We start from the raw sequence: 9,668 nt of genomic DNA, 5'->3' as shown, positions 1-9,668 counted from the left end.
AAAAAAGAAAAAGATGACCAGTGCCTAAAGAACACCACCAAGACTGACCTCTTGCCACTACACAGGCCCGAAAACACATCCACATCCACACCACATACACTATATACATGTGTGTGTATAAAAGTCAGACAGAATGCTTTGCACCTATAATTCCTGTGCCTGGAGCATTATTAAGCTGAGTGTAGTCACAGGCTTGCAATTCCAGCACTTTTGAGGATCAAGAGTGAAAGGCCATTCTTCTCTACATACTAAGTTCTGGGACAGTCTAGGCTACATGAGACTCTGTCTCAAAAATAAATAAAACACTAAAAGTACAAACAAAACAAACAGCTGGGCCTGGTGGTGCATGCCTATAATCCCAGCTATAGGGAGCTTAGGCATGGAACAGCAAACTTAAGGCCTTTTCAATGTTAGGCAATTTAGGCCTGCACTATAAGTTATATTGGTAAATTGTCATGTGCTATTTGCACATATTGAGAGCTGACTCAAGCATGTTTTTTTCAAGATCTCCCAAACCTCCACATCCTAGGTCAGGTTCTCTAACAAGGAGAAAGGAAAATAGCTAAGAGCTGAGGCTCTAATTAAAAACATCGCACCCCTGAGAATGACTGGTTCTCAGGGAGAGCCATTCCCAGCAGAGGTTACTACTGTTTATCACACAGCATAAAAAGGCCTGCAGTGGGAAGGAGGAACCGGAGGCTCCTCCATGAAGCAAAGCCTATGCTCTGCCTAGACACCTCTCAATCAGGAAGCCCAGTGGGACTTCCTCAGTGGGACTGCCCCAGTCACCACTGCAGGACATCGTCAGGGCCCGAGGCGATGACGTTTTTTACTATCTGAGGCTTCACTTCCTGCCTGTCACTTGCCGATTGGTCTTTCACTTCGGCTCACTCCAAAACAAGCTCACTCTTTGGAAACAGAAAGCATGGCTACTGCAGACCGTCCTCTACACAGAACAAAGAAAAAGGGGAAAAAGGACCACACACACAGCACAGCGATTACCTTGAAGGCAGAACTTCTGGGGGAGGGGACTGAGTCTAGAACCCAGCACCTCACACTGGCTGAGCAGAGGCTTTACCACTAGGCTAAGTGCTAAATCCTAGAGCATCGTTTAAACCAATAAAGAGGGCCAAGCAAACATAGGCCCAATCCCCGTCCCTGTGGATCATGAACATGCTAGGTTCTATAACAAACTTTTCAGACATCAGTAGTTATTGTTTTAGTAGTCTAAGCACATTCCAAATGGAAACTCAAAAAGACAAATTAGGAAATACTTCATGAATTTCTGTGTCATCTTTGCACAGGGGCCATGATGCTCTTCTCTGTATCATTCCTTTTTTAGCATACATGCTGCTGAAGTGAGCATACATTTTTCTCATTTGGTAACCTTGCCTGGAATTCGTCTGGCCTTGAACTAAGTGATCCTCTTCCTTCAACCCCTTGATGAGCCACTATAGCTGGCTCTTCATGATAATCATATATATCAAAATATACAAATATATATATATATAAACATACATACATACATACATACATACATACATACATACATATATATATGGTGGTGGTGGTGGTGGTGGTGGTGGTGTGTGTGTGTGTGTGTGTGTGTGTGTGTGTGTGAGACGTGCATTTTGTTTGTTTTGTTTTTCGAGACAGGGTTTCTCTGTGCAGTCCTGGCTGTCCTGGAACTCACTCTGTAGACCAGGCTAGCCTCGAACTCAGAAATCCACCTGCCTCTGCCTCCCAAGTGCTGGGATTACAGGCATGCACCACTGCCCAGCCAGTGTGCATTGATGTTTTATTTGCATGTATATCTATGTGAGGGTGTCAGATCTTGGAGTTACAGATAGTTGTGAGCCACCATGTGGGTGCTGGAAATTGAATCTGGGTCCACTGGAGGAGCAGTCAGTGCTCTTAACGGCTGATCCATCTCTCCAGCCCCAAAGCACAATATTTTTTTGTTTTGTTTGGTTTGGTTTGGTTTTTCGAGACAGGGTTTCTCTATATAGCCTTGGCTGTGCACTATATTTTTAAATGAAGTAAATACATAACACACCCAAACAGAGAAATATACGTACTTTAGAAGAGTCCTCGATGGCCTTGTGTAGGTTTTTTAATTTGAGGTGGCAAGCAGCCCGATTCAAATACAATAATGGGATCTTACAGTTCAGTCGTATGGCTAAATTATATGCATCAACCGCTGCCAAATAGTTTTCTGTTGCAAACAATTTGCTAATGAGACAAAAAGAAAGGGCCAATTTAACATTAAAGCAGACATGAAAAAATAACATCAACCCTACTTAGCACTCAGAGAGAGATGGTTCACCATCTGCCTTGTTTATTTCCTGTCAGATGGAGACTGCCTACTGCACAGACTCCATCTCTCCACATACACCAAGCAAGGACCTTGAGTAGGACGGATCCTCCCACCCATAGGCTGCCCTCACAGGTTTAATGCAGCAGGTGTATGCCTATCTTCCTTGATATGGGGATTTATTTAGGGATAGGAAAAGGGCTTAAACTGGTCTGAATGAAGCTGGTGACTTGGGCCTCAAGTTGGGGTGTGAAAAGCTGGTAAAACTTCTCCCCCTGCTGGATATGGAGGAGGAAAGCACACAGCACAGCCGCTGCTGTTCAGTGGTAACCATGGGGAAACTGGTGCAGAGAAAACGGAAACAGCAAGAACCAGAAGGAACAGCTAGCTCTTCATGACTCGAGGACGCTGCTATGAGCGAGACATCCGAGACACCCATGTTGGTGTACCGTCAACGCACACACAGCCAACACCAACCAGCCTGGTGGTTCAGACCTGTAACCCCAGCTGCTGAACTGGCTGAGGTGAGAAGATTGCAAGATCAAGGTTTGCTTGGTCCACACAACAAGCTGAAGGCCAGCATGGGCAACTTAGTGAGACCCTGTCTCAAAATAAGGAAGGAATTGCTGCAATCCCACTACTTGAGAGGGAGAAAGGAGACTGTGTCATGTGAGCCTCAAGTCAAAACAAACAATAGGTGACATAATTGTAAAAAGGAGAAAGAGCAGGGGACATAGCTCAGTGTTATAGCACTTGTCTAGTGAGGCCCTCGAGCAAACCCCATCACTACAAAAGTCTACTGGACAGACAGAGTGCACAAGGCCAGCCAGCCAGCATCAGTACGTCTTGGTAAAGAGACACATGCCCCTTTGATTTAGCATTAGAGGGAAGCAGGGAGAAACATTCTAAATATGATTTTTAAAGAATAACATGGACATGGTGCTAAAGGCCTGTAATCCCAGGAGTTTGGAGGCAGAAGCAGGAGTGTTGATATGTCAGTTCAGTGGTGATGGCATACACCTTTAATCGCAGGGGCAAGGGGCAGGGACAGGGGCAAGGGGCAGGGCAGGGGCAGGGGCAGGGGCAGAGAGGCAGAGGCAGGCAGATCTCTGTGAGTTCAAGGCCAGCCTGGTGTACAGGGCTAGTTCCAGGACAGCTAGGGCTATACATAATTCTGTCTCAAAAACAAAACAAAACAACAAAAGCCCTAGTAAAACACATCCTCGCATGCATGAAAGCACATGAAAGCATATGCTAGTCATTCCAGCACTTGGGAGGCTGGAGCAGGATTGCAGCAATTCCTTCCTTATTTTAAGACAGGGTCTCACTAAGTTACCCATGCTGGCCTTTAGTTTGTTGTGTAGGCCAAGCAAACCTTGCTGGGGGCATTTTTTTTCAATTGATGTTCCATCTTCCCAAATGACTCAAGCTTGGGTCGAGTAGACATGAACCAGCACATGGCCTGCCTACCCCAACAGCATGCACACTCACAAACACAAGGTCCAGCTAGTCTTGGAACATGATGAGCCCAGTGTAGGATGCAGGACACTCAGACAACTCACTTTCCCTTGTCTTTCAACCAGTCTGGATTTTTCTCTTCTTCTTTTAAGTCAGAGAGTTCAGGAAGGTCAGTGTTCACGGCTCTCCGTGCCTCTGCTTGTTTATGCAGCCACTACAATGAGAACGCAGTTTGGTGGTGGACAGCATCCATGCTGGCTAGTGCCATCCACCCGTCTATGCTGGCTAGTGCTGTCAACCCCTCCATGCTGGTTAGTGCCGTCAACCCGTCTATGCTGGCTAGTGCCATCAACCCCTCCATGCTGGCTAGTGCTGTCGACCCCTCCATGCTGGCTAGTGCCGTCAACCCCTCCATGCTGGCTAGTGCCGTCGACCTGTCTATGCTGGCTAGTACCATCAACCCCTCCATGCTGGCTAGTGTCGTCAACCCATCTATGCTGGCTAGTGCCGTAAACCTGTCCATGCTGGCTAGTGCTGTCAACCCGTCTATGCTGGCTAGTGCCGTCGACCCGTCCGTGCTGGCTAGTGCTGTCTATCCGACAGTATATGGAAATCTCCCAGGTCTCTAGAATACCTGTGGGATTATCCTGACTGCATTACTTAATGTGAAGAGACTTGTTTTAACTGTTGATGGAGCCATTCCCTGGGCAGGGGCTCCTGGACTGTGTTCATGAGGAGAGGTGTAGCAACAGCAAACATGTATGGACCCCATACACAATGAGAAGTTATTCTTGCATTACAACTCTGTGCAATGCTTGCTGGTCTTCACTTTTTAGAGAGAAACACAACAAAGAACTTCTCATGATATTTCAGCTGATTCTGGCCACTTCTGCTGACTCGTGCCAATTTGGGAGAAGCCTTCAGACTTCTGCTGGATTGAGCCACTGCTACTGTTTCGTGTTTAGTGTTTGCTATTGAACCAGACTGCTGGCATCCTGACAGTGAAAAGTGGACTCGCCCACGAGGAACTACTACCAAGCAGGCCCACAACGCCCTTTTCCTACTAATCTCCTTTCACCCCTCTCTCTGAATCATTTAAGAACCCTGAATAAAATAGGTTTAGAGAGAAATCTAAGCACTGTTTCAAACAAAAACAAACAGAAAAACACTAAAACAAAACATGCAACACAAAACAAAGAAATATAAAACCTAGCTTGTTTTGTTCTCCTTTCCTTTCTTTTCTTTTCTTCCCTTTTCTCTTCCTTCCTTCCTTTTTTTCTTCCTTTTTTCTTTTTTGGTAGGACCTCTCTCCATAGCTCTGGCTGTCCTGAAACTCACTAATTTCCATAGGTGAAGTAGGGAAGGCATTCCACCAGCGGTGACGCTGACACTAACTGAAGTGGTGACTGACTCACTGATGCTGTGTGCCTACCTCCTCCTCTTCTGCGACTTGGGATTCCCGAAGTGCGGTTGGGAACACTCGAGGGGTGAATCTGATTTGAATACTGCCAGGGGAGCGAGGCTCAGGGGCTCTGTCTTCCTTTAACTTCTCAGGAAATATGTTTTCCCAATTCCTCCCTTCAAAAGCAAAGGCATCCAGCAAGTCATTTATTTCTCACTTCTAACTAACACATTGACTTTTAAGATAATTACATACCAAAGGTAGTTCTAGGATTAATAACAAATAACAATAATAACAATGAAGCAAATAACAAATAACAAAAAATAAATAATAAAAAACAACAACAACAAAACCCAACAAAATAAAACAAGTCAAAGCTAGACCAGTGAGATGGGCCCGAGGGTAGATGCTTGCTGTGTAAGCATGGCACAAAGTGGAAGGAGCTGGGTTGGGCAATGTACACCTTAGTCCCAGTACTCAGGGCAGAGTGAGTTCAAGGCCAGACTGTTTTATATAAGGAAGTTCAGGCCACCAGGGCTACATAGTGAGCAAAGTGAGACCCTGTCTCAAAAAACAAAAACAAAAACAAAAACTTGGGGTGGGGGACACAAAAGGACAACAATTCTACAGAGATGTCCTCTGACCTACTATGGCACATCTCCAACACATACACACACACACACACACACACACACACACACATACACACACACACACACACACAGGTCATACACAAATAATAGTAATAAAAATAAATCAAAGATGTTTTCTGCAACAAGGTATAGAACACTCAGCATTAACACGGCAGCCAGTCTATTCTTTAACCAATGACCTGCTACTTTTCTAGGGTTCACTGTTGAGCTTCTGTCTAGTTCATATCCACTAGGCAAATCTATTACTGACATGCACGCCTCCTCCAATCCCTATGTCCCACAGCAGTATCTCTACATACTTCCTAAAGAAGGGAGCTTTTCAGCCATCACAGAGAACTGTAAGGAAGCAGCCGCGATGATAATGAAAGGCAGATAGTCGCATAAGGGGCTCAGCCGACTCAGAGGCTGCCCAGCCAGGACAAGGGGAAGGAAGACTTGTGCTAGGATGTCATCTCTAGACAAGGAAGGACGCTGTTACTTAGAAACACCAACATACCTAAATATGACACACAGGCTTAGAGGCAAACGTTGAAACAGGTGGAAGAGGATTTCAAAAACCAAAGACTCAGAGTAACATACTTTAGAGAAAAGGAGTGCATACAAGTAAGAAAAGGAAGGGCTGGAGAGAAGGCTCAGCAGTTAAGAGCACTGGCTGCTCTTCCAGAGGATCAGGGTTCAATTCCTGGCACCCACATGGCAGCTCACAACTATCTGTAACTCCAGTTGCAGGGGATCCAACACTCTCACATAAATATGCATGCAGGCAAAACAGCAATGCCCATCAAATGAAAACAAATTATTTTTAAAAAGAAAGAAAGAAAAGGTAAAGACATTAAAAAAAAATCTATATAGGGCATTCAGGACAGCCCTGGACTATATATAATGCCTTCTCAAAAAAAAAAATTGTGTGTGTGTGTGTGTGTTGGATTTAGCTCAGGCTCTATAAGCTTGCCTAGAAAGGCAGAAGGCCTTGGACTTGTTTCCCAGCATTAAGGGAGAAAACAAATTTGCTTGAGGCATGGTGGTGCATGCCTAAAATTCCAGCAATAGCGAGGTGAAGACAGGAGGATGAGAAGTTCAGGGTCATCCTCAGCTATGCAGCAAGTTTGAGGCCAGCCTAGGCTACAGGAGAGGAAAATGAAGAAGGTAAATGAGTTGATTGCATCCTCACACCAATTGTGTGGCTCCTTTCCTCTAGCCAATCCTTAACTAGTTACCAGTGTCTACCCCGTGTTTTGTTGTTCTTTTCAATGTCTCTCTACACTCGATGTTTCCAGTTTGTACAAAATACTACCATGTGCCCAGGAAGCCATGTGTGACAGTGAATCCCTATGAGCCAAACATTTTTGGTTGAGGCCAGCGTATCATAGTCCAGGAGGTTCAGACCTACACAGCAAATCCCGTCTTGCCCCTCAGCAAAGGTCTTCCATCTTACGTCTTTGTGTCTTATTGCTTATTTTCAGTACACAGGAGCATGGCCTATGCCTGCAAAAAGATTTCTAAAAAGAAAGGAAGAGAAAAAGACAGGGGCATCACACCTCTTGTGGGGAGGCGAGTGGGCGGGGCCTTCAGGGGTGAACCCTGAGGTTTCAGTGCTCTGGTCTCTTCAGCTTGCTTTCCCTGAGGGGGTTTCTCCTTCCTCTGGACTCTTTTTTGTCCGTCAGATTTCTTTTGACATTCTTTCCATGCTTCTAATTCTCTAGTTGCTTTTTTCCGTTCATTTTCTTTCATATCTTCTATTTTTTTTCTCTCTTCTTCTTCAATCTACAAACATTGTAATTAGCAAGTTCTTTAAAACATTCAAAAAGCAGTGGCTGTACATGTGGGATGAGTGTCTGAGCCTTGGGATAAGAGACTTGGTTCCAGTTTGCACTGAAACAGTGGATCCTGCTCCCACCTCCCCACGTGTGTGTGTGTGTGTGTGTGTGTGTGTGTGTGTGTGTATGTATGTATGTATGTATGTATGTAAAGGACTGGATGTTCTCCAGATGTGCATCACCAAATGTGCATTTTCCATAGCCCCTCTCCACACCTCCCCCCCCCCAACCTAGGCTTCATGTAGGAGGCTCAGTGTTGGGTGGGGGTGGGAGTGTGACAGGAGAAGTGATGGGACAGTATACAGGTCATTGGCCAAGAAGCTGAGGACCAAACTCATGAGCTGCATTAGCTGATCATTTGCCTACCACTCTATCTGTAAACCAAGTTGGCCCCAGACTCAGAGATCTGACTGCCTCTGCCTCTGCCTCTCAACTGCTGGCTGTATCACCACAGTCGCTGATGGCTGCGACTTCTGATCCTCCTGTTTCGCTGTCCTGAGGAGCCTGGTGGCCTGCACCCCGGCTCCTGGCTGAACTACTTCTCTCCTTGCTCATCAGCACCTCTTTTAGCGAGTGCCCTGGAACCTGCCGCTTACCTCCATCATCACGCCCAGTGAGTACCTCCATCATCACGCCTAGTGAGTACCTCCATCATCACGCCTAGTGCGTACCTTCATCATCACGCTCAGTGCATATCTCTGGTCTTCTCGCTTGGCAGCGGCTTTTGCTTCTGTGGCCTCTTTTGCTTTCTCCTGTGCTTGCAAGATAGATTTTTCTCTTATTCCCTGCATCATCTCTTTATCAACTGGAATATAAGGAAAAGCACTATGTCGGGATTATGAATATTTTTGGGTTTTGGTGGTGGTGGTGGTTGGGTTTTTGTTTTGTTTTGTTTTGTTTTTGTCTTTTGAGACAAGGTTTTTCTGTGTAGCCTTGGCTGTCCCGGAACTCACTCTGTAGACTAGGCTGACCTCGAACTCAGAAATCCACCTGCCTCTGCCTCCCGAGTGCTGGGATTAAAGGTGTGGGCCACCACCGCCCGGCATTAACTTGTTTTATTGAGGAGAGAAGCACTTATACTGATCTGGATAAGACTGCTATAGATCTAATTTCATAAAAAGTGAAAAACTGACGGAGACAGCATCTTTTATATGGCCCAGGGTGGTTTAGCACTGTGATCCTCTTACTTCAGCATCTTAAGACCTGAGGAGTGTAAGCAAGCATCACCTGGGGTCACCATGACACCCAGAGAGGAAAAAAAAAATTTTTAAGACAAGGTTTCATGTAGCCCAGCTTTCTGATATTGGCTTACAGGTGCATACTGAGCTCTCTTGAATGACACCCAGCTCAAGTGAAGAACTTTCATTTAAAAACTTACCACCCGGCCTAGAAAGGCTGTCCCACAGAACTGGCTCCTTTTTATACAATGTGAAAAGAATTGTGTCATTTCCGATCTTGGCTTTGCTCTTTTCATCATCTATGGGAGCATAGAGAAACACCTCAAATAAAAATGGAGGAAAGTTAACCTGTTCAGACAAGAGAGAGAGAGAAGGTGTTAAGTTAGTTACACAAATCAAAGACACTGCCATCTAAAAAAGAAAAAGAAGTGTGGGCTGGAGAGATGGCTCAGTGGTTAAGAGCACTTAGTCTTGTAGACAACCTGGGTTCTGTTCCCAGCACCCACATGGAGACTCTCAACCCCCTGAACTCCAGTTCCAGGATCTGACATCCTCATCTGAACCTAGGGCATTAGACAAACACATGGTACACATTCATGCACAGAGCTAAATCTGCAACACACATAAAGTAAAGGTAAATCAAAAAAATTTACAACAGTTTATTCCAGAAAAAATAGCCAACATGCTAGGGTGGGGATATAGCTCCTGGCGTGGTGTCCAAGGCCTGTTATCTGGGCACTCAGGAGGTAGAAGCAGGGTGCTCAGACATCCCAGGCCATCCTCAACTACGAAGTGAGGAAGTGAGTTTGAAGCCACCCCTCCCCCTCTCCCTCTCCCTCTCCCTCT

At 45.5% G+C, this 9,668-nt stretch overlaps 1 protein-coding gene and 1 non-coding gene across 4 annotated transcripts in view; both read right to left on the bottom strand.

Annotated features, from left to right (window-relative positions):
- The window catches only part of Dnaaf4 (dynein axonemal assembly factor 4), a 12,539-nt gene that overhangs the window by 1,708 nt on the left and 1,163 nt on the right, over positions 1–9,668 (bottom strand). For 2 of the 3 annotated variants that reach the window (XM_021207883.1, XM_021207884.1), the window contains exons 2-7: positions 9,023–9,170; positions 8,316–8,449; positions 7,366–7,591; positions 5,205–5,350; positions 3,877–3,986; positions 2,079–2,232 (exon numbers count right to left, since the gene is read on the bottom strand). In XM_021207883.1, the coding sequence (XP_021063542.1) occupies positions 2,079–2,232; positions 3,877–3,986; positions 5,205–5,350; positions 7,366–7,591; positions 8,316–8,449; positions 9,023–9,170 (918 nt within the window). The remainder of the gene's footprint in view (positions 1–2,078; positions 2,233–3,876; positions 3,987–5,204; positions 5,351–7,365; positions 7,592–8,315; positions 8,450–9,022; positions 9,171–9,668) is intronic. The other variant, XM_021207885.1, reaches the window with a different exon arrangement.
- LOC115064989 lies at positions 1,260–1,366 on the bottom strand. Its single transcript, XR_003844790.1, has one exon. It is a non-coding gene; the product is annotated as a U6 spliceosomal RNA (small nuclear RNA).

The sequence above is a fragment of the Mus pahari genome, chromosome 10 (assembly GCF_900095145.1).
Source record: "Mus pahari chromosome 10, PAHARI_EIJ_v1.1, whole genome shotgun sequence".
NCBI lineage: Eukaryota > Metazoa > Chordata > Mammalia > Rodentia > Muridae > Mus > Mus pahari.
Note: the sequence above shows the minus strand (reverse complement) of the source record. Positions and strands in the feature narration are given on the sequence as shown.